The sequence below is a fragment of the Microcaecilia unicolor genome, chromosome 2 (assembly GCF_901765095.1).
Source record: "Microcaecilia unicolor chromosome 2, aMicUni1.1, whole genome shotgun sequence".
Classification (NCBI taxonomy): domain Eukaryota; kingdom Metazoa; phylum Chordata; class Amphibia; order Gymnophiona; family Siphonopidae; genus Microcaecilia; species Microcaecilia unicolor.
Genome location: NC_044032.1, coordinates 123,687,024 through 123,710,560, shown reverse-complemented (window position 1 = coordinate 123,710,560; position 23,537 = coordinate 123,687,024). Strand labels below are relative to the sequence as shown.

Genomic DNA, 23,537 nt, shown 5'->3' with positions numbered 1-23,537 from the left:
GCAACAGAATATATTTAGCTATTTTTGTGGTGTCTCTGAAAACATATGGGCAGTGACAAAAACAGTTAGGGCAGTGTATCAAATGGTATTAAACAATTAGTCAAGGTAATTACACAGTGTCCAGAAAAAAATGGGACCCCAACATTTTTCCAAATAACCCAAACACTACTGCAGCAGAAACTTCTGCCTGAAATTAGAGACATTTCTGAGTACTTATTTTTTGACAGGATGAAGCTCTAGCTTATCGTGCTCACAAAACAGTTGAGCTCTTAATGAAACCCCAGAATTCATTAAGCCAACAGTTCAGTGGCGTTGAAGACTTTTGTGAATGTGTTAAATGTTGAAGGAGGACACTTTGAACACAAATCATGAATTTAACTAAGAGAAGAACGGAGGCAGCATATCCCCTGCGCAAAAAAAAAAAAGGCTCCGTTGCCTCTGCCTCACTAGTGGCCATTTCAAAGCCCACTTTGCAGCTTGCACACTTCTGACGCTGCTTGCCGCTTCCCACAGTAAGAGCAGTGCTGGGCTGTGAGGAGAACAGAAAGGCTTCTCCTTCAATTAGAGCCACGGCAAGGCAGCAGGGAAACTGCCCTTCGCCACACAACCCCCCCCCCCCCTTTTTCCTTCAGGTGTAACCCAGAAACAGGCACAGAGTTAGCCTACACCCCCAAGCTCAACTGAACTAGGAGACCAAGCCAAGAGCTTGTGAGAAACCGTCCATCTGCCTACTGAAGACAGAGAATACTGACTGGTCAAGGAGCGTATTGTCCTACAACACAGGGATCAGTTCAGTGCTCTCTATCTGCAGCTGCTGGTAGATGGTCATAACTCATAAGTCTGGATTTGTCTGCTGCTGATGACATGAAAAGAAAATGAGTTTTAAGAGCTGATTACTTGAAGAAATTGATTCCAGCAGGGATGAGATAGATTTCTGTCCCCATGCAACTCTTCAATGTGAACTGAAAGAAAAGATTTTCTAGCTCCACCTTCCCTTAATCATCGCTTCCATGTTGGTTGAGTCTCCACTTCTTTCAATCCTATCTACTGCATGGCCTTTCCATTTATTATTTTTATTTCCTTTTCAAGGTGCTGTATTTGGGTTTTTTTTGTTTTTGTTTTAAATCTACTTTTCAATCCTCTCCTTAATCCTGACCCCCTTTTGGTTCTCCCACATATTCAATACTTATCTTCCCCTCCTTTATCCACTTACCTCATCTTTTTTTGTCTACACTTTTTTGTGCTTCTTTATTCCCACCACCCAAATTTTCTTCTTCCCCATTTCTCCCCCCCCCCCCCCCCCCCTTCTAGGCTTGCTATTTAGCTAAATAGCTGCTCTAACAAGCCCTAAGCCCTAGAGCCTTTTACTGATAGAAGGCCTGATAGCAACATGTAATTTTCCTGTCTCTTCAACAGATAGCATAATGGTACAGAATGCACAGAAAGTAATACTATGCAGGTTTGGCAATGCAGCAGAAAACATGACATGTGTTTATTATTTGCAAAACAGCAATGGGTAATTTTCTGCCTTGTTATAGGCAGGTGTTTAGAAAACCTCTCGTATTAATAGTCAAGTCATGTCCCTCTTGAGGCAGTGTCAACAAAGCTACACCCTTGTGGCAATGTGTACAACAATGAGCACAATTTCAGAAGCATTAGCACGTTTCCTAATCAGTGCTATTTTATCCAAGCTGTTCTCAATATGAAACATGTTTTTAACAATGCATTTACCTGTTGGTTTGACAGAATAAAACCCAATGGCCTCCCCTTTCTTCCACAGAACCTTGGCATAATCAGTGCTACTGTGACAGAGAAATGGAACGTCATCCCTCTCCATTTCCCACTTCCGATAAATAATTCGATTTAAGACATATAGAACCACTCTCTCTCCAACAGACTTCACCTGGAGATACAAGAAAAAAACGTGCATTTAGGCATGCAGCAAAGAAATCAGAAGTGTTTGCACATGTACCAGCTCTCCTGGTCAACCACTTTGTACTGACTTGTGGGTCATAAACATGGTTTTTTTTAATTAACATTTCAGAAGATACACTCCAGCCTAACAAAGGTATTATTGGGTGTTATAAAACTGGATTAAGGGCAGCTGGAGGAGTAGCCTAATGGTTAGTGCAGTCGGCTGAGAACCTGAAGAACTGGGTTCAATTTCCAGTGCAGCTTCTTGTGACCCTGGGCAAGTCACTTAACCCTCCATTGCCAAAGCTACAAAAAACTTAATTGGTCTTTTACTAAGGTGCACTAGTGTTTTTAGCTCATGCTACAAATCAGCTGGCGCTAAACGCTGAGACGCCCACAGAAATATAATGGGCAACTCAGCATTTAGCGCCAGCTGATTTTTAGCACGAGCTAAATGCTAGCACACCTTAGTAAAAGACACCCTTAGATTGTGAGCCCACTAGGAACAAGCACCTGCATATATGTAAGCCGCTTTAGCTGTACTCACAGAAAGGCGGTATGTCAAATCCATGACCCTTTATCTATGATAAAGGGTGAAAATAGGAGAAAGCTTTAGGAAAGGGAAGAACAATTTGCCTGCCAAACTGAAAGCCTACAAATATCATGAGTCTAGGCAACAAAACATTTTGACATTCTGAGGTTTGCTGACTTGTTTTCTTTTGACAAAACCAGTGCGGTATGTTCAATTAAGAGAGCCACTCGCCCAGCTGTCATTGCTCCCTTCCATATCCAGTTCACAACACTAAGACAGGAATGCTAACTGAGTGTGTAGGGAACATGAGGTGAGGAGTGTCAGAACAATGTTTACTTTGTTCATAGGGAACATCATTTTAAAAAGTCAAAATGGGTGCTTATAAAATTGCACATCTGATATGCCTATAAAATTGCACACAGCTTGTACACAAATAACTTTATCCGAATTGAGCGGGGAGGCATTAACACGGGTGGGGTTTGCATTTCCTTGCACAGTTTCAAAAATACATATTCATGCATGTCAATTGAGAAAATATATGCATGCCAAGGAAAATTGTAAGTTTATAAAGTCCCTGGGGTAAATTTTCAAAGTGGAAATAAGCACACACTAGGTACCCACATAGGAAAAGTTAATGCCTATTACTTAAGCATGCACAAAGTTATGAATTACCCCGTGACAATTTCTAAACTATGCTACAATTTTCACTGCTTGTACTATGCCATTTGTAGATGAGAAATAGGGAAAAATTTCACAGGTCAAAAGCATTTTGTACAAGTCAAACTGGTTTACATAACATACAGAACTTTTCAGAATGTTTTAGAGGTTTCACAAAATTTGCCCTATGACCAACTCCCTCATTCTTTGTTAATATGGTTGCAAGCTAGAACTCATCCTATCTCTATTTTCAGATTATGAGAATCCAAGTTGACATAGTATTTGAAAAGACAATGTACGACTCCACTATGCTTCCCATTTCAGCTCCTTCCCAGACATTGATTATCGTGCCCCCTTCTTCCAACAGAGACACATGGAAAAAAACCCTCCCCTTTATAACTATCCATGAGTTATTTTCTAGCTAGCATAGAAGCTGTTGACTTGATACTATGGATCAAGTACCCAGCTAAGGTGCTGCGAGAGGACTTCCAGAGAGTGAGAGAACTTCATTGGTTAAGAGCTTGCTGGGACATTGCTTTTAAACTTCAGGAAAAGTAGACAAGAGTTTAATAGATAACTTAAGGAACTTTAAATTACTCTGCTCACTTAAAGGAATTTAAGGAATATTTTTTTAGCATATAAAGTCTCTGTTACAGTATCATAGGCTAGCATTTAAAGGGACTATTTTAAAGTTACCGTAGCATCAGTATAAAGCACAGCTATTAGTCACAGGAAACCTCAGTTTAGACTTTTCCGTTTTGTTTTATTTATTTATTTAAAGTTTAACTTTAGAATTTCAAAGAAATGCAAGGTAGAGTCATACTTGTGAATATCTAGTTAAAATTATTTGCTAGAGAAACAGAAGCCAACCAAAAGTACTTTTTTTTAGTTTGGGCTAAAACCAAAAGTGCCATCGAAACAGTCTCAGCACTTTCGGCTGAAACCGAACCTGCAGCTGCATCTTATCATCTGGTTTCAGCCAATGTCAAAACCAAAAAATAAAGTTTGTCTGTGTCAATGTGGCCCATTGTGGATTGTCAGAGTTTGTAGTTGGCAGCCCTCTGCTAAACCCATAGGAGATTACCACCCTCCAGACACTGGAACTGCAAGCACAGGCATGAAACAGGTTCTTACTAAAATAGGGAAAAGGAGTTCAGACACTTGACTAAAAGCAAAAACATTATACCAGCCTGATGCACAATCCAGAATTTAAAAAAAAAAAAAAGCACACAAGTTATTGAATGTGACGACTATATACTCTGAGAAATGCATTGCTCATGATTATAATTTTTCAAATTGTTTTCTAATACATAAACTTCATTTCATTGTAATATTTCCCTATAAACACTACAATCTGACCAGTATTTGTGCGTGAAAACAATCACTTCAGGTTCTTTTCTCATAGAATCTAGTTTCTGCATGCCACAAGTTTAATTAAAACACTGCATCTTCATCATACCCAACACAGCCTAGAAATGCTTTAGAATCACCCAAATAGTATCTATGCCAGAATATATATAATAATTTTAAATAATGAAAGAACATATTTTACCTCCAAGCAAAACAGCCTCTACACACATGGACCTCAACTAATGAAAACAAACTAGCCACAGTGCTTTTACAATGGCCGACTTTCTGCCACCTTTAGAGTGACAGTTGATGTCATATCTCCACAGAGAAGCTAATTCCTAATGAGCTTATCCCAAATTTACAAATTCCTGCTAAACTTTGTATCAAATGCATTTATTTGGAGCACTCTATCATATAAACTAATATGCAAGATCATAAGTAAATCACTTGCTATCGAATTACTCACAGAAAAAAAGAATGCAAAGAGTAGCTTCCCCTCCTCCCCCCCCCCCCCCCCAGACTACCTTACAATCCCTTGTGGTCTAATGGTACAGTCAGGGCAGTAGTGATCCCAGTCACTCTTGTCCAAGTCAGCTCTACTCTCACAATGGCTGCTGTGACCTCTTGCTGCAGTCTCACGAGATTGCCACTACAGGTAATGGCACGCATTTTGACAGAAGAGACAGCATGGACAGGAGCGCCTGAGCATCACTCCTGCTATGCTATGTGTCTTATATACTACTCAATTATCCTTGATGGACTTCTCGGCAGTGTACAATCTGAAAAATCTGCCCCAATTACACCCCTAGACTGCCATGGATTATAAAATATGCCCAAAGGGGGCACCTACAGGCAGGCAGGGAGAAGGCGGGTAGGGGGAGGAGGAGGAGGAGCACAAAGTTTCAGCTTTCACAGAAAACACAGAAGTTTTGACTGAAACCATGGCCAAAGCCTTTTGGCAGAAACCAAAACTGGGCAGAAAGTAACCTTTACAGAGAGCCTTGTTACTGTGTTCAGTTATCTGTCAACCAAATCACAGTGACATTAAAGAAAAAGTTCAAAAGGGCTCTACTGGCACACTGATTGCAGAGTGAATCATCAAGGAAGCACATAAGTAAGCAAAGGCCGAGTTCCCCTCAGTGCAGAAGAGTTGCTGTGAGAGGACTTCCAAACTGGGACAGAAAACGTCATTGGTAAGAATTTGCTGAGACATTGTTTTTAAAGGAAGACAAACAGGTAACCTCAGGGACTTTATTTTAGGTTACTCTGCTCATTTAGCAAAGGAGTTTAAGGGAAAATTAGGTTCTTACCTTGGTAATTTTCTTTCCTTTAGTCATAGCAGATGAAGCCATTACGTATGGGTTATATCCATCAACCAGCAGGGGAGATAGAGAGCACTCAAACTTTCACAGTGCCCTCTTGGCCAGCTAGCTCCACTGCCTCTTCAGTATTTGAAGCTTCCAAAGCAGTATGGCAAACCGCAATGGGAATCACAAGAGCTTTCCTCACAGCGAACGATGGCCCATCACAAGGGCATGAACTCATAAAGGAGGGAATGCACATCCTCCTGGAGGGAATAAACTCATCCTCCTTATTGTATAAGTGGAGGGGAACACACGCGCCTCCTGGAGGGAATCACACATCCTCCCAACACACTGGAGGGAATGAACTCATCCTCCTATTCATAGAACTGGAGGGGAACACACGCGCCTCCTGGAGAGAATCAACACATCCTCCAAAAAAAACATGCTGGAGGGAATGAACACATCCTCCTAAATTTAAACTGAACATGAATCCTGAAGATTGTTTTCCAACTTTCTCCCAAGGAAGGAACTTCAGGAAATTAGAACAGAACCTGAAAAAACAGATTCACAGCATACAGACAATCATACAGGGAGGGCTCATGGCTTCATCTGCTATGACTAAAGGAAAGAAAATTACCAAGTTAAGAACCTAATTTTCCCTTCCTTGTCATCAAGCAGATGAAGCCATTACATATGGGATGTAACAAAGCAATCCCTAGATAGGGTGGGAACAAGCCACACCACGCGCTAGCACTTGTGCACCAAAACGCGCATCCCTCCTGGCAGCCACATCCAGCCTGTAATGTCGGGCAAAGGAGAGCTTAGAAGCCCATGTTGCTGCACTGCATATCTCTTGAAGAGAGAGTGCTCCAGTTTCAGCCCAAGAGGAAGAAATCGCTCTAGTAGAATGTGCCTTAAAGGCTACAGGCGGAACCCTGCCGGCCAGCAGATAAGCTGAAAAGATAGTTTCTTTGAGCCAGCGGGCAATAGTGGCTTTAGACGCTGGAGACCCTCTGCGAGAACCGGATAGCAAAACAAACAGATGATCAGAAGTCCTGAAAGAGTTAGTAACTCGCAGATACTGCAGCAGAGTCCTGCGCACATCCAAAAGGTGCAGCTGCCCAAAAGATTCTGGAAACTCTTCCTCTGAAAAAGAGGGCAAGAAAATAGGCTAGTTTAAGTGAAAGGCTGAAACCACCTTAGGCATAAAGGAAGGCACGGTCCGAACCGTGACTCCGGACTCTGAAAATTGCAGAAATGGGTCTCCACAGGACAGCGCCTGGAGCTCTGACACCCGTTTCGCCGAGGTAATGGCCACCAGAAAAACGGCCTTCAGTGTCAAGTCTTTCTCAGATGCTCGCCGAAGCGGCTCAAAAGGAGATGCCTGCAGGGTTTTCAAAACTAGCCCCAGGTTCCAAGCTGGACAGGGTGCTCGCACTGGAGGTCGGAGCCGAAGCACCCCTCTAAGAAACCGTGCAACATCTGGGTGAGCAGCCAAAGACACGCCTTCCACCTTACCACGAAGGGAGGCCAATGCTGCCACCTGCACCCGCAGGGAATTATAGGCCAAGCCTTTTTGTACACCTTCCTGCAAAAAGTCCAGAATCGGCGAGACAGGAGCCCGCATTGGAGCAATGGCTCTGGAAGCACACCAAGACTCAAACAGGCACCAAATCCTGGCATAAGCCACGGAAGTGGACCGCTTGCGGCCTTGCAGGAGAGTGGAAATAACTTTATTGGAATAACCTTTATCCCTCAATTGCGCCCTCTCAATAGCCATGCCGTAAGACCAAAGCGGCCGGCGTCCTCCATGGCTACCGGTCCCTGAGTCAACAGGTTCGGTACCAGAGGTAACGGCAGAGGAGCCTCCAGGAGCATCTGTCGGAGGTCTGCATACCAAGGTCTCCTTGGCCAATCCGGGGCGATGAGGACCACTTCTCCTGGGTGCAGCCGAATCCGCAAGAGCAGGCGCCCTATCAAGGGCCATGGGGTAAACACATAAAGTAGACCCGGAAGCCAGGGTTGAGCCAAGGCATCCAACCCCACCGAGCGAGGATCTCTCCGTCTGCTGAAGCAGCACGGGACTTTGGTATTGGCACTTGTCGCCATTAGATCCATCACGGGCTTGCCCCATTTGGCACAGATCTGCAGGAATACTTCGTCTACCAGATTCCATTCTGCTGGATCGATCTGATGCCTGCTCAGATAATCGGCCTGCACATTGCTCTGACCTGCAATATGAGCTGCCGACAGACACTGAAGATGCAGCTCGGCCCAGTGGCAAATCAGTTCGGCCTGCGCGGCTAGTGCTCTGCACCTTGTTCCGCCTTGTCGATTTATATAGGCCACCGTTGTCGTGTTGTCCGACATCACTCTGACAGCCAATCCTTCCAGGGTCACTTGAAAGGCCAGAAGCGCCTGAAACACCGCTTTCAACTCTAGGCGGTTGATGGACCATTCCGACTCCTCGGGTGTCCACAGACCCTGGGCATGCTTCCCCTTGCAGTGTGCGCCCCAGCCCTTCAGGCTGGCATCTGTTACCACTAGGCACCAAACGGGGAGCGTCAGCGGCATTCCTCGCCGCAGCATGCTGTCCGAGAACCACCACTCCATGCTGAGACGGGCCGCAGGGAGCCAAGTAAGTCTGCATTGGTAATCCTGAGAAATAGGAGACCATCTCCGTAGTAGGGAATACTGTAGAGGTCTCAGGTGCGCTCTCGCCCAGGGTACCACTTCCATTGTGGCTGTCATCGATCCCAGCAGCTGGACAATGTCCCAAGCTCGCGGGCGGGGCATCCTCAGGAGCAGACGGACCTGATTCTGAAGCTTGCACCGCCTTGGCTCGGGTAGGAACACATAGCCCGAGACTGTGTCGAACCTGGCCCCCAAAAACTCTAGAGATTGTGAAGGGGACAGGTGACTTTTGGCCATATTGACGACCCAGCCTAGAGATTGCAGTACTGAGACCACTCTGGCTGTAGCTTGTAAGCTCTCTGTTGCAGAGTCTGCTCTGATGAGCCACTCGTCTAGGTACGGGTGAACCCTGATACCTTCTCGCCTGAGAAAAGCAGCTACTACCATCATTACCTTCGAAAAAGTTCAGGGAGCTGTGGTGAGGCCAAAAGGCAAGGCCCTGAACTGGAAATGTTTTCCCAACACCGCAAACCTCAGAAACTTCTGGTGCGGGGGCCAAATCGGTATGTGCAAGTAAGCTTCTTTCAGGTCTAGAGACGTGAGAAACTCTCCTGGCTGAACCGCCGCAATGACGGAGCGCAGGGATTCCATGTGGAAATGCCGCACTCTCAGGAACTTGCTCACTTCTTTTAAGTCCAGAATAGGGCGAAAGGACCCACCTTTTCGCGGCACCACAAAGTAGATGGAGTATCGGCCGCAGCCTTGCTCGGCGGGAGGCACCGGGGTCACTGCCCCTAACTGAATCAGACCTTGTAAAGTCTCCTCCACCGCCGCCCGTTTGACGGCAGAACCGCATCGGAACGCCACAAACACGTCTCTTACTGGGGCGTTGAATTCTATTCTGTATCCATCTCTGATCAGGTCCAGAACCCACTGATCTGAGGAAATCTTGGCCCACTCCTCGACAAAGAGGGAAAGCCGTCCTCCGATGACAGGCATCGAGGAGAGGGCCGGCGCACCATCATTGAGAGGGTCGCCCCTGAACTCCTAGTCTTGAGCCACCAGCTGCGGAACACTTGTCCGAGCGAAAGGAGTTCCTCTGCTGACCATGGGCACGTGAAGTGAACCCAGCAGAACGCCCCGGGCGGTACCTTCTAGCTTCACGGAAGCGAGGTCTATACGAGGAGTGGACCGCCTGGCCCTTAGAGGAAGGCCTCTGCCTATCTTCGGGCAAGCGCTGGGGTTTTGGATCACCCAGGCCTTTCACAATTTTCTCCAACTCCTCACCAAATAGGAGAAGTCCTTGAAAAGGCAACTTCACCAACCTTTGCTTAGAGGCCATGTCCGCTGCCCAGTGTCGTAGCCACAGACGACGGCGAGCCGCCACTGCTACTGCCATTTGTTTAGCCGAAGCTCTGACAAGGTCATAAAGGGCATCAGCCAGAAAGGACAAGGCCACCTCCATCCGCGGAGCCACATCCAAGAAGGGCTCCGCTCCATCTCCGGGCTGAGCCACTGCCTGTTGCAGCCAAGCTAGGCAGGCTCTCACAGCATAACAGCTGCATGCAGACGCCCGAACAGTGAGACCTGCAATTTCAAAGGACCGTTTCAACGCTGTTTCCAGCCTACGGTCTTGAACATCCTTCAGGGCAACACCTCCCTCAACAGGGAGGGTAGTTCTCTTTGTCACCGCAGTGACTAGGGCATCCACTGTAGGCATTTGAAAACGAGCCATATGTCCCTCACGCAGAGGGTATAACTGCCCCATAGCCCTGGAAACTCTCAAAGGTCCCTCGGGGTCAGCCCACTGAGCCGAAACAAGCTCTAGGATGGAGTCATGCAAAGGGAAGGCCCGAGCAGCTTTCTTGGTACTAGCCATCCTGGGATTACCCGAGGAGGCCATGCCACTGTCAGGATCTTCAATCGAGAGGGCCTGCAGGGTATCTGAAAAAAGCGCTGGCAGCTCATCACGGTGGAAAATCCTCACCGCGGAGGGATCATCCAGATCCTGTGGTAAATCCGCACCTGACTCTGGTTCCTCAGACCAAGAACGTCTGTCAGAGTTCTCCGAATCCTCACACCCCGACCACAGGGGTGGAAAAAGGTGCACCACAATCTGAAGGGGAATTAACCCTTCTGCGCTTATCATTAGGCCAAGCATCCGGGAAAAAAGCCTCACTGGGCAGTCCCAGGCCAGAATCCTTCGGGGGGGGCAATCAGAGGAGCCTCAGGCGACCCTTGAGGAAGGGCTATTTTCATCATGTATGCTTTATGCAGCAAAAGCACAAAATCCGGGGAAAAAATCTCACCCTGGGCACCCAAATCCTGTCCGGTGCTAGCCACTCCTGAAATAACCTCATCTCGAGGTGCCCCACCCGGCTCAGGTCTCTCCGTGTCCACGGAGGCCGCGCCATGCGGTGTAAGCAAAATGGCACCCGCTGCCAGCTCAGAGCGGGAAGAAACATCGCTCGCCATGCTCGGGCCGGCTCCTACGCCAATACAGCACGATTTACAGAGCCCTGCTGCTGATTTGCGCTTGCCACAAGTTGAACAGCGCTTTACATTGTCCGCAGCCATCGCCGAAAAACGGCGGTAAAATCCAAAATGGCGGTTTCGCGCCAAAATCGCCCCGATTGCGGGCCCATCCCGGAGGAGTTGGAAAACACTCTTACCTCAAAGGATCTAGTGTACAACTACGATCCTGCTGAAAATCAGGTCAAAAACCTCTGTTCCAGCGTCTCTGCTTTTAAAAAACGCGACGCAACTTTTTTTTTTTTTTAAGCTGTGAGGAAAGCAGAGGTATTGAAGACTCCGGAGGCTCAGATGAGTGGGAAAGGCAGGGAAAGGGCGAACCTATATGCCTGCATCCACTGTTGGTGGGTAAGGACAGGGAAAACAAGGCAATATGTCCACATCCACAGAGGTATGGGTAAGGCAGGGAAAGGGCTAACCTATGTGCCTTTAAAGTGAAGCTGCTATAGCCTCCAACACCCCAGTTAACAACTGGCAAGCCAGGAACCACCTCCCGGCAGATTTTTCTGGAGCTCGAACAAGCTGCAGCCACCCTGCTAAGGGAGATAGAGAATACTGAAGAGGCAGTGGAGCTAGCTGGCCAAGAGGGCACTGTGAAAGTCTGAGTGCTCTCTATCTCCCCTGCTGGTTGATGGACATAACCCATACGTAATGGCTTCATCTGCTTGATGACAAGGAAGGAATAGCTTTTTTTTTTTGCATATAAAGTCTCTGTTACAGTTCCATAGGATAGCATTTATAAGGACTATTTTAAAGTTACCACAGTATCAGTATAGAGAGCAGCTACTAGTTACAGGAACTAACAAGAGGGGAACAATTCTAGACCTTGTCCTTAGTGAAGCACATGATCTGGTGCCACTTGATAGTGATCATAATATGATCAGATTTTATATAATCTCTGAAATAAGTACACACAAGAAATCCATTACGTTAGCATTTTACTTTCAAAAAGGAAACAATGATAAAAGCAGGAGAATGGTTAAAAAAAAAAAAAAAAAGAGCAGCTGCAAAGGTCAAAAAGCAGGAGAATGGTTAAAAAAAAAGAGCAACTACAAAGGTCAAAAATTTAAATCAGGTGTGAATGTTATTTGAAAAAACCTCGAGGAAGCCCAGACCTGATATATTCCATACATTAGAAAAGGAGGAAAGATGGCCAAATGACAGTCAGCATGGTTAAAAAGTGAGGTGAAGAAAGTTAATAGAGCTAAAAGAAAATCCTTCAGAGATAGAAGGATCAGACAGAATAAACAGCATAAGGAATGGCAAGTCAAAGGCAAAGCGCTGATAAGGAAGGCAGAGAGAGACTTTGAAAAGAATGCCTTTTGAAAATCCAGCTACACAATATTGACCTGCTCACCTTTATCCACATGTTTATTCACTCCTTCAAAGAAATGTAATAGATTGGTAAGGCAAGATTTCACTTCACTAAATCCATGTTGGCTTTGTTTCATTAATCTATGAATTTGTATATGCTCTGTAATTTTGTTCTTTATTACAGTCTCTACCATTTAACCCGGCACTGATGTCAGGCTCATCGGTCTATAATTTCCCAGATTACCTCTGGAACCCTTTTTAAAAACAGGCGTTACATTGGCCACCCTCCAATTTTCCGGTACCATGCCTGATTTTAAAGATAAATTACACATTACTAACAATAGCTCTGCAAGTTTTATTTTCAATTCTATCAGTACTCTGGGATGTATACCATCCGGTGCAGGCGATTTGCTTCTCTTCTATTTATTAATTTGCCCCATTACATCTTCCAAGTTTACAGAACTTTGTTTCAGTTCCTCTGACTCATCAGCACTGAATACTATTTCTGGCACTGGTATCTCCCTCACATCTTCCTCGGTGAAGATCGAAGCACAGAATGCATTTAGGGGCCCTTTTACAAAGGCTCATAAGGGCCTACACACGTCCAGTGTATGCCAAATCAGCATTACCGCCCAGCTACTGCATGCTCCAGGCAGTAATTCTGAATTTGGCACATACTGAAAATATGTGATAGAAAATATGTTCTATTTTCTACCACATGGCGCTTACCCAGCGATAAACAGCAGTGGGCACGCACTGCATGCCTACTGCCCGGGTAGCGTGAGAGTTCTTACTGCTAAATCAATGGGTGGCGGTAAGGTCTCAGGCCGAAAATGGACTCGCACTGGTTTTTATTTTGCTGCATGTCTATTTTCCAGCCCCTTAAAAAAAGGCCCTTTTTCCAGGACGTGGTAAAAAACTGGCCCGGCGCGTGCCCAAAAGACACGCTCTCACTGAAGCAGGCCACTTTTTGCCAAGCCTTAGTAAAAGCGCCCCTTAGTCTCTCTGCTGTGGCTTTGTCTCCCTCAGTGCCCCTTTTACCCATCAGTCATCTAGTGGACCAACTGATTCTTTTACCAGCTTCTTCCTTCTAATATACCTAAAAAAAAGTTTTCACTGTTTTTGCCTCCAACACAATCTTTGACAATATACCTCATGAGCAACTCCTGAGGAAATTAGAAAATCATGGGATAGGAAGTAGTGTCCTATTGTGGATTAAGAACTGGTTAAAAGAGAAAACAGAGTAGGGTTAAATGGTCAGCATTCTTAATGGAAAAGAGTAAGACAGTGGGGTTCCCCAGGGGTCTGTGCTGGGACTGCTGCTTTTTAATATATTGATAAAAGATCTAGAGATGGGAATAACTAGTGAGGTAATTAAATATGCCATGACACAAAGTTACTCAAAGTTATTAAATCGCAAGAATGGTAATGAAACTTATAGTCTGCCATCTCCCATATAAAGTTTCAAAGAGGATAACATCATATTACAGCTTAACTGTTTCAAAAAAGCAAATAGAATGAAATATAAAAGCCGTATTAAAAAAAAAACACCTTAATAAAGAAATCTTCTATTGTGTCTTCAATTGTTTCCAGTATAGCAGATAAGAAGAGATTATTCCGAGATCATCAGGTAAACACCACCACGCAGAAACTGCTTGATAAGGAAATGAAGCTGATAAAGACTTTATTCTTAACTTTCACAAAAGATGGAAAATAGATAAGACAAGAGTCTATGGCTTGGGATGAAGAAGGAGAAGTGGAAAAAAGAAAATAAATAAATATTCTGGACGTACATCACTACAACTTGTGAGTTAAAGTCATGTCTATAACTTATATTATTTCTACATTTCTGATATCCTGCTGAAGCTTCCTCAGCTTCCTCCATTGCCCCATGTAAGCCGCATTGAGCCTGCCATGAGTGGGAAAGCGCGGGGTACAAATGTAACAAAAAAAAAATTTAACTTCCAAACAATTTAACAGGAGTGAAACACACCCATTTGATGTATGTCTAGTGAACAAACATGCCTGTTAAATATTAGATACTAGATTTTAAAAATCAAATTACCTTGTTTCAAGTTTTAAAAGTACAAAATATAGGTAGAATTAGCTGACACAGGAGGCTCTTAAATAAACTTGACGGGCTGAAGATAGGACCCGACGTGGTGAACTGGATTAGGAACTGGTTGACAGACAGACGCCAGAGGGTGGTGGTTAATGGAATTCGCTCAGATGAGGGAAAGGTGAATAGTAGAGTGCCTCAGGGATCGGTGCTGGGGCCGATTCTATTCAATATATTTGTGAGTGACATTGCAGAACGGTTAGAAGGTAAAGTTTGCCTTTTTACGGATGATACTAAGATTTGAAACAGAGTGGACACACCAGAGGGAGTGGAAAACATGAAAAAGGATCTGCAGAAGCTAGAAAAATGGTCTAAGTTTTGGCAATTAAAATTCAATGCAAAGAAATGCAAAGTGATGCACCTAGGGAGTAGAAATCCACGAGAGACGTGTGTGTTAGGCGGTGAGAGTCTGATATGTACGGACGGGGAGAGGGATCTTGGGGTGATAGTATCTGAGGATCTGAAGGCGACAAAACAGCATGACAAGGCGGTGGCCGTAACTAGAAGGTTGCTAAGCTGTATAGAGAGAGGTGTGACCAGGAGAAGAAAAGAGGTTTTAATGCCCCTGTATAAGTCATTGGTGAGGCCCCACCTGGAGTATTGTGTTCAGTTTTGGAGGCCGTATCTTGCTAAGGATGTAAAAAGAATTGAAGCGGTGCAAAGAAAAGCTATGAGAATGGTATGGGATTTGCGTTACAAGACGTATGAGGAGAGACTTGCTGACCTGAACACGTATACCCTGGAGGAAAGGCGAAACAGGGGTGATATGATACAGACGTTCAAATATTTGAAAGGTATTGTATAATTATAGTACAGCAAGAGGCCCTCACTGGATGCCCACTGGAAGGGTGGAAGGCCAGATTTTAGGACTCAGGCTGTAAAAATACCAGCTAGGTTTAAAGATCTATGACTGGCTGAGCAAGGACTTGCTTTTCCTGTAAGTTAATATGTGTCCCCGCTTGGGATCCATCCACTGGAATAGTGGTGGGTCAATTTACATACCTTAAACAGCTTAAACTGCTAAAAGGCACTGACTAGGCCTCATTAGAATTTGGTGTGACATTCAAAAGCAGTGCAAAAGCCAAGATCAAGGAATTGATGGCTAAAATCCTAACCCAGATCACAAGATAATATGAAATTAATATATCTATATTTAGATATCTTCATAAGAAAAGAAAAAAAGATGTTTACAAAAAGGGAAATTGCACAATAGCTTGCAATAGCTATGTTTGGATGTTTGGATGTCCGTAGCTAGGGAGATGTTGACAAAAAAGGAAGTTACACAATAATTTGCAATAGCTAGAACCGGAAAGCAGAGGGTACAGATGGTACAGATGTACACCTGCCGGAAAGAGTTGGGCAAGAATAGAAAAAAAGGGTCTTGTCATTGACTTGCATAGAAATCTTCATCTATAAAAGGGATGAGATTTAGACAGAAAGTGGGAAGTTTCCTCCAACACTTGACCGATAGCAGAACTCTGTGCAATCTGTTTGATGAATGTACTGATGTGAAGACCTTATATTGGTAAGAATAAATACTCTATTTCTGGAAGCTATCTTTGTCTTTATTTCTATATTTCTATTCACCCTTTACTTATTATTTGTTCTACCAAATAATCCACACCCTAATAACACACATTCCCTGAACTAATTTGGGTTGATATTCAATATAATATATGTGGGAAAACAAGAGCTTAAAGATTCATTTAGATCCAAAGAGACAGAAAGCTGTGGTCATGGGAATTGAGTTCGAATTGAGCCTTCTGATGCCTCCCCAGAACAGACCCCCATGGGACTGGGTGACACTGGAGGTCAGGGAAACAATTCAGAAACTTTTGGATGAACTAACGCTCTTTAACCTTCCCTGTAGAAGGGAAAAAAAAAGGGGGTCTAAAAGGGGAGGCATTTAAACAGTGGTGACCCCGGTTCGCTGATCTCACGCAATACTAATGCCCGCCGTCCGCTACGGTCTTATCCCATGTTCCATGCTTTCCTATCCCCTTCTTTTTCTTTTATGTTTTATCTTGGCCGCAAGAGGGGTGATTCTATGCGTCCAAGATCTACTTTTTTCTTTCCCCTCCTTTCTGTTCTGAGTATTCTCCTTTTCTGTTTTCTACTCTGTCCATTTTTGATTTGCGTGATGCGTGTAAGTGTGTGATTGTTGCGTGATTGGTGCATTACTACGAGACGAGGAGACTCCGATCTCGTGTTTGCTGGCTGTTTCTTTCGCGTTCAATTCTTCGGATCGGTCTTTATGCGAGCTTCTGGCTCAACGATCCTTAGAGGTTGTGCATTTTCTACTTTCTCGCTGTCTTCTCTGGCTGCGTTTTTGTCCACGTCCTATTCCCTGTTCTCCTTCCCATGTCTCTCTCTGACTCTTGCAGTTCTTACTTTTCCTACTTGCCCTCTCTGTCTTTTCCTGTTCTTTTCTTGTCTGTAAGATTCTATGATGCCCTATCTCTGTCTCTTTATTCTCTGTTCTCCTCCCAATGCACCTGTATTAGGGCTGTGCAGTGCTTACTCTCTGTGCCGCCTTCCCCATGTTTATCTGTCTGTAGATCTTGGGAAAAAAAACTAAGATCAAGAATTTCCTCCCCGTTGTCTCATGTCCCTTATTATAGCAGTCTGCTCTTCTCTCTCTAAGTTTTCACTCTTTCCTGTGGTTAAGCCACTGTCACTTTCCCTTCCGTTATTCTTTCCTATCGCAGTCAGTGAACTCTGTCCGCCCTCTCGTCCTGTGCCCTCATTTAGGGTATTTGTACTCTCTGCCCCGGTTGCCCGTTTCTTTCTCCTGTCCACCTTTATCTGTTGTTCTTGTGACAGGGTCTATCTTCCTACTTATCTGTTTTTATGATCTGTTCTATTCTTGGTAAACTTCTGTGTGGCGCTGCGAGCAGGGTAAGTGGGGATATATTATGCAAATCCCAATTCCTAGTATTAAGAGGGTTGAAGTTGAAGCTCTGATCCCTACCAATCAGGAGATATAATTTCATATATACTATTGCTAATTGTAAATTGGCTTTTCATTATTGAACCCTTATGGTTTCCCTTTTGCTTTTGCACTTAATTAGCACTGTTTTCTCCATGTTTTTCATTTCTCTTGACATCTATATATTATTTGACTCTTGATGGACTGATTATGATGGTGCATGCCTAGAATAAAGACATGGAAAGATCCAAGTTTGTACACCACAAGTACGTCTGCAAGATCTATCCAGGCCCAAATGATGTTAGATCCCCCAAGGTTGTGGCAATAATGTTTACACCTTGCAAACTACTGGACCACAAGTCTTGGGTACATGTGAAAGATATACGGGTTTACTCAGCCGCAGAACCAGATGTTACCAGCCTAACCATCTCAAGATCGGCCACTTCCTTCAGCAGGCCAGCCTGAAAATCCAGCCATGTTAGATCTTCCAGATCTCCGTCCAGATTCTTCAGCGCTTCCACCGCCTCGACCATGTTCGATGAAAGAGAATTTAGAACTGATACTTAATTTGAGATTTACTGTTGCTGTTTATGGACATTATAGATTCATATTTTGTTTTATTTTTAGTTTAGCAGTAATCCTGTCTATATATTGAAAAGGTTTTATTTTTATTTTCCTATTATTTCCTTTATTGTTCTAATTGTTTTTCTAAGAGTTTCCCCGTTATTTCTGTTTATGTAATTTAAATTGAAGTTGATATTGCTCAGATACAAGGGTAACATCAAACCCTAATACTGGCAAAGATATCATAATGTAGGTGTAAACCCTGTTAGTATCAACCTGTTATGCAATTGTTTAACTTTGGTGTAGGCTTACTTAAGCTGCATGTCTTTTTGTAGGTTTGACTGAGCTCCAAGTGGGGTAACGGATATATAAAATGCTTCCCATACTTCCAGGTCATTATGCATATGTCAAGATCCATGCATGACCTTTGTTAATATAAATTTGTCTAGGATTGACCCTTTTTGCTGTATGAGGCAACCTCATACTTGCTATCCACTTTGTAGTGCTCATGATTGGATGCTAATGATGAGTAATAGTAAGGTCCAGGAATTCCTACCTGTTTAAAGATTCTGAATACCTACAACCTAAAACAGCCTGCAATCTGAGTACTAACCATATATTTGTTGAGCCCATAACAATGCTTAATCAAAACCACTATTCCTTCCGAGGACCACTGAGATAGATACATTGGATTATCTCCCCATGTACTATGCAACAGATACAATAGAAGTCATAGCAAGACCTGAAAGTATTTATTAGTATGATCCACCTGAAATTGCTATTACCCGCATACCTATATTTCATGGGATTTTGTAGATGAACTCATGGATTTGTCCCATTCATAAAACCTCTCTCACTACAGGTTTGAGTAAGTCTCAAGAGAGATGACATCAGGATTAAGCCCAAGGGGTTGGGTAATATAAAGGGAATTCCATATGCTCAAAAATATACCACCTAAGAATGAAGTTTTCTGTCTTGCATAATATCTGCTAGCAATCCATAAGAGCAAAACTCCCCCTCTCGTTTGATAGCTTGCCACCTTCTGGAATGGATGATGACGAGCTTGACGAGCTTTGTGTCACCCCTCCTCAGAGGGGGTGACAAGTGGGGAATGTATAATTATAGTACAGCAAGAGGCCCTCACTGGATGCCCACCGGAAGGGTGGAAGGCCAGATTTTAGGACTCAGGCTGTAAAAATACCAGCTAGGTTTAAAGATCTATGACTGGCTGAGCAAGGACTTGCTTTTCCTGTAAGTTAATATGTGTCCCCGCTTGGGATCCATCCACTGGAATAGTGGTGGGTCAATTTACATACCTTAAACAGCTTAAACTGCTAAAAGGCACTGACTAGGCCTCATTAGAATTTGGTGTGACATTCAAAAGCAGTGCAAAAGCCAAGATCAAGGAATTGATGGCTAAAATCCTAACCCAGATCACAAGATAATATGAAATTAATATATCTATATTTAGATATCTTCATAAGAAAAGAAAAAAAGATGTTTACAAAAAGGGAAATTGCACAATAGCTTGCAATAGCTATGTTTGGATGTTTGGATGTCCGTATCTAGGGAGATGTTGACAAAAAAGGAAGTTACACAATAATTTGCAATAGCTAGAACCGGAAAGCAGAGGGTACAGATGGTACAGATGTACACCTGCCGGAAAGAGTTGGGCAAGAATAGAAAAAAAGGGTCTTGTCATTGACTTGCATAGAAATCTTCATCTATAAAAGGGATGAGATTTAGACAGAAAGTGGGAAGTTTCCTTCAACACTTGACCGATAGCAGAACTCTGTGCAATCTGTTTGATGAATGTACTGATGTGAAGACCTTATATTGGTAAGAATAAATACTCTATTTCTGGAAGCTATCTTTGTCTTTATTTCTATATTTCTATTCACCCTTTACTTATTATTTGTTCTACCAAATAATCCACACCCTAATAACACACATTCCCTGAACTAATTTGGGTTGATATTCAATATAATATATGTGGGAAAACAAGAGCTTAAAGATTCATTTAGATCCAAAGAGACAGAAAGCTGTGGTCATGGGAATTGAGTTCGAATTGAGCCTTCTGATGCCTCCCCAGAACAGACCCCCATGGGACTGGGTGACACTGGAGGTCAGGGAAACAATTCAGAAACTTTTGGATGAACTAACGCTCTTTAACCTTCCCTGTAGAAGGGAAAAAAAAAAGGGGGTCTAAAAGGGGAGGCATTTAAACAGTATTAATCCGCAAGCTAACTTTTTCTGGAGATGGGAAGGCGGTAGAACTAGAGGACATGAAATGAGATTGAAGGGGGGCAGACTCAAGAAAAATGTCAGGAAGTATTTTTTCACAGAGAGAGTGGTGGATATTTGGTATGCCCTCCCGCGGGAGGTGGTGGAGATGAAAAACGGTAACGGAGTTCAAACATGCGTGGGATAAACATAAAGGAATCCTGTTCAGAAGGAATGGATCCTCAGAAGCTTAACCGAGATTGGGTGGCAGAGCCGGTGGTGGGAGGCGGGGCTGGTGGTTGGGAGGCGGGGCTAGTGCTGGGCAGACTTCTACAGTCTGTGCCCTGAAAATGGCAGATACAAATCAAGGTAAGGTATAAACAAAAAGTAGCACATACGAGTTTATCTTGTTGGGCAGACTGGATGGACCATGCAGGTCTTTTTCTGCTGTCATCTACTATGTTACTTCATATTTCATTCTAAATAAAAAGTCTTTATTAAAGCAACAACAGAGCTCCTCTTCCTAGAAAGCCAACACAAGAAACTCAGACCCTCATCATGCACTGTCTGCATAATTAAATACCATGATAACTGCTGCCAAGAACAAACTCTCTTCTGCTATACTCTGAAACTCTACAAATCTGATTGAAGTGAACTCAACCAAGAAAAGCAATATTTCTGACTTTAATAAAACTGTTTAAGTGAATTTAGAAAAAGAGCTAACACTAAAGCAACATTTTTAACCGAATAAAGATATCTAAGGATAATTATCAAGTCTGTGGAGATCTAAAAACAGTACTGCCTTAGCATTGCTCTTAGCTGCATTGCAAGGAGTGCTTAAGGTCAATTACTCCCTTTTGTCTTTCAATTACCTCAGCTCCCCTCTCCATTGCCTGCAGTAATTCCAAGCCTGCAACTTGAATAAAACGAAGTTACTTACCTGTAGCAGGTATTCTCCCAGGACAGCAGGCTGATTGTTCTCACATATGGGTGACGTCCACGGCAGCCCCAGGTCCGGAAAATCTTCCTAGCAACAAAGGTTGCTAAAAGCCTTCGAGCACGCGGGTGCACGCACCACGCATGCGCGCCATCGCGCGAGAGTCCCGCTTCAGTCAAATTATGAAGCAAACCAAAAAAAGGAACAACTCCAAAGGGGAGGTGGGCGGGTTGGTGAGAACAATCAGCCTGCTGTCCTCAGAGAATACCTGCTACAGGTAAGTAACTTCACTTTCTCCGAGGACAAGCAGGCTGCTTGTTCTCACATATGGGTATCCCTAGCCCCCAGGCTCACTCAAAACAACAAACAGGGTCAACTGGGCCTCGCAATGGCGAGGACAAAACAAAAATTGACCTACGAAGAAACATCTAACAGAGTGCAGCAGCCTGGAACAGAATAAAAATAGGCCTGGGGGGGGGGGGGGTGGAGTTAGATTCTAAACCCCGAACAGATTCTGCAGCACCAACTGCCCAAACCGACTGTCGCGTCGGCAATCCTGCTGAAGGCAGTAATGAGATGTGAATGTGTGGACTGATGACCGCGTCGCAGCCTTGCAAATCTCTTCAATAGTGGCTGACTTCAAGTGGGCCACTGACGCTGCCATGGCTCGAACACTATGAGCCGTGACATGACCCTCAAGAGTCAGCCCAGCTTGGGCGTAAGTGAAGGAAATGCAATCTGCTAGCCAATTGGAAATGGTGCGTTTCCCGACAGCCACTCCCCTTATGTTGGGGTCAAAAGAAACAAACATTTGGGCGGACTGTCTGAAGGGGCTTCTCCACTCCGCATAGAAGGCCAATGCTCTCTTGCAGTCCAATGTATGCAACTGACGTTCAGCAGGGCGGGTATGAGGACGGGGAAAGAATGTTGGCAAGACAATTGACTGGTTAAGATGGAACTCCGACACCACCTTCGGCAAGAACTTAGGGTGCATACGGAGGACTACTCTGTTATGATGAAACTTGGTATAAGGAGCATGAGCTACCAAGGCTTGAAGCTCACTGACTCTACGAGCTGAAGTAACAGCCACCAAGAAAATGACCTTCCAGGTCAAGTACTTCAGATGGCAGGAATTCAGTGGCTCAAAAGGAGGTTTCATCACCTGGGTGAGAATAACGTTGAGATCCCATGACACTGGTGGAGGTTTGACAGGGGACTTTGACAAAAGCAAACCTCTCATGAAGCGAGGCTATCCAGAGGTAGGCTTACCCTCTACAAGATAATGGTAAGCACTAATTGCACTAAGATGAACCCTTACGGAGTTGGTCTTGAGACCAGACTCTGACAAATGTAGAAGGTATTCAAGCAGGGTCTGTGTAGGACAAGAGCGAGGATCAAGGGCCTTCCTATCACACCAGACGGCAAACCTCCTCCATTTAAAAGAGTAACAACTCTTCGTGGAATCTTTCCTGGAAGCAAGCAAGACTCGGGGAGACACCCTCAGAAAGACCCATGGAGGCAAAATCTACACCCTCAACATCCAGGCCGTGAGAGCCAGAGACTGGAGGTTGGGATGCAGAAACACCCCCTTGTTCTGAGTGATGAGAGTTGGAAAACACTCCAATCTCCATGGTTCTTCGGAGGACAACTCCAGAAGAAGAGGGAACCAAATCTGACGCAGCCAAAAGCAATCAGAATCATGGTTCTGCGGTCTTGCTGTACTTTCAGCAAAGTCTTCCCCACCAGAGGTATGGGAGGATACGCATACAGAAGGCCTGACCCCCAATGTAGGAGAAAGGCATCCGAGGCTAGCCTGTCATAAGCCTGAAGTCTGGAACAGAACTGAGGGACCTTGTGATTGATCTGAGTGGCAAAAAGATCCACCGAGGGGGTGCCCCATGCTCGGAAGATGTTGCGGACTACGCCCATGTTTAGAGTCCTCTCGTGAGGTTGCATTATCCTGCTCAGTCTGTCGGCCAGACTGTTGTTTACACCTGCCAGATAAGTGGCTTGGAGAAACATGCCGTGAATGCGTGCCCAAAGCCACATCTGAATGGCTTCCTGACACAGAGGGCGAGATCCGGTGCCCTCCTGCTTGTTGGTGTAGTACATGGCAGCCTGATTGTCTGACTGAATTAAGATGACTTGGTTGGACAGCCAATCTCTGAAAGCCTTTAGAGTGTTCCAGATCGCTCTTAATTCCAGGAGTTTGATCTGCAGACCTTTTTCCTGAAAGGACCAGGCTCCCTAAATGTGAAGCCCATCTACACGAGCTCCCCACCCCAGGAGAGCTGCATCCGTCATCAGCGATTCTGGATGCTACATTAAAAGTGTCGAACGTACCCTGGCCAGGAATTTTCGACACGCCTTCTGCTGCCTGACCACCCGACGAAAAGGCTCGGCCTGCTCCGGAGGGAGCGCATCAACCAAGTTAGACAGTTGCCTCACCGAGTTCCGCAAGTGGATGCTCGTGAAGAGCTGGTAAGTCTGGATTTTGGCAGCGAGCATAGCGGCCTGATACACCTTCC

At 44.5% G+C, this 23,537-nt stretch overlaps 1 protein-coding gene across 1 annotated transcript in view; it reads right to left on the bottom strand.

The window, feature by feature from the left end:
• The window catches only part of FAM169A (family with sequence similarity 169 member A), a 288,635-nt gene that overhangs the window by 217,351 nt on the left and 47,747 nt on the right, over positions 1-23,537 (bottom strand). The window contains exon 5 of the mRNA XM_030193277.1: positions 1,732-1,903. Coding sequence (XP_030049137.1) covers positions 1,732-1,903 — 172 coding nt within the window. The remainder of the gene's footprint in view (positions 1-1,731; positions 1,904-23,537) is intronic.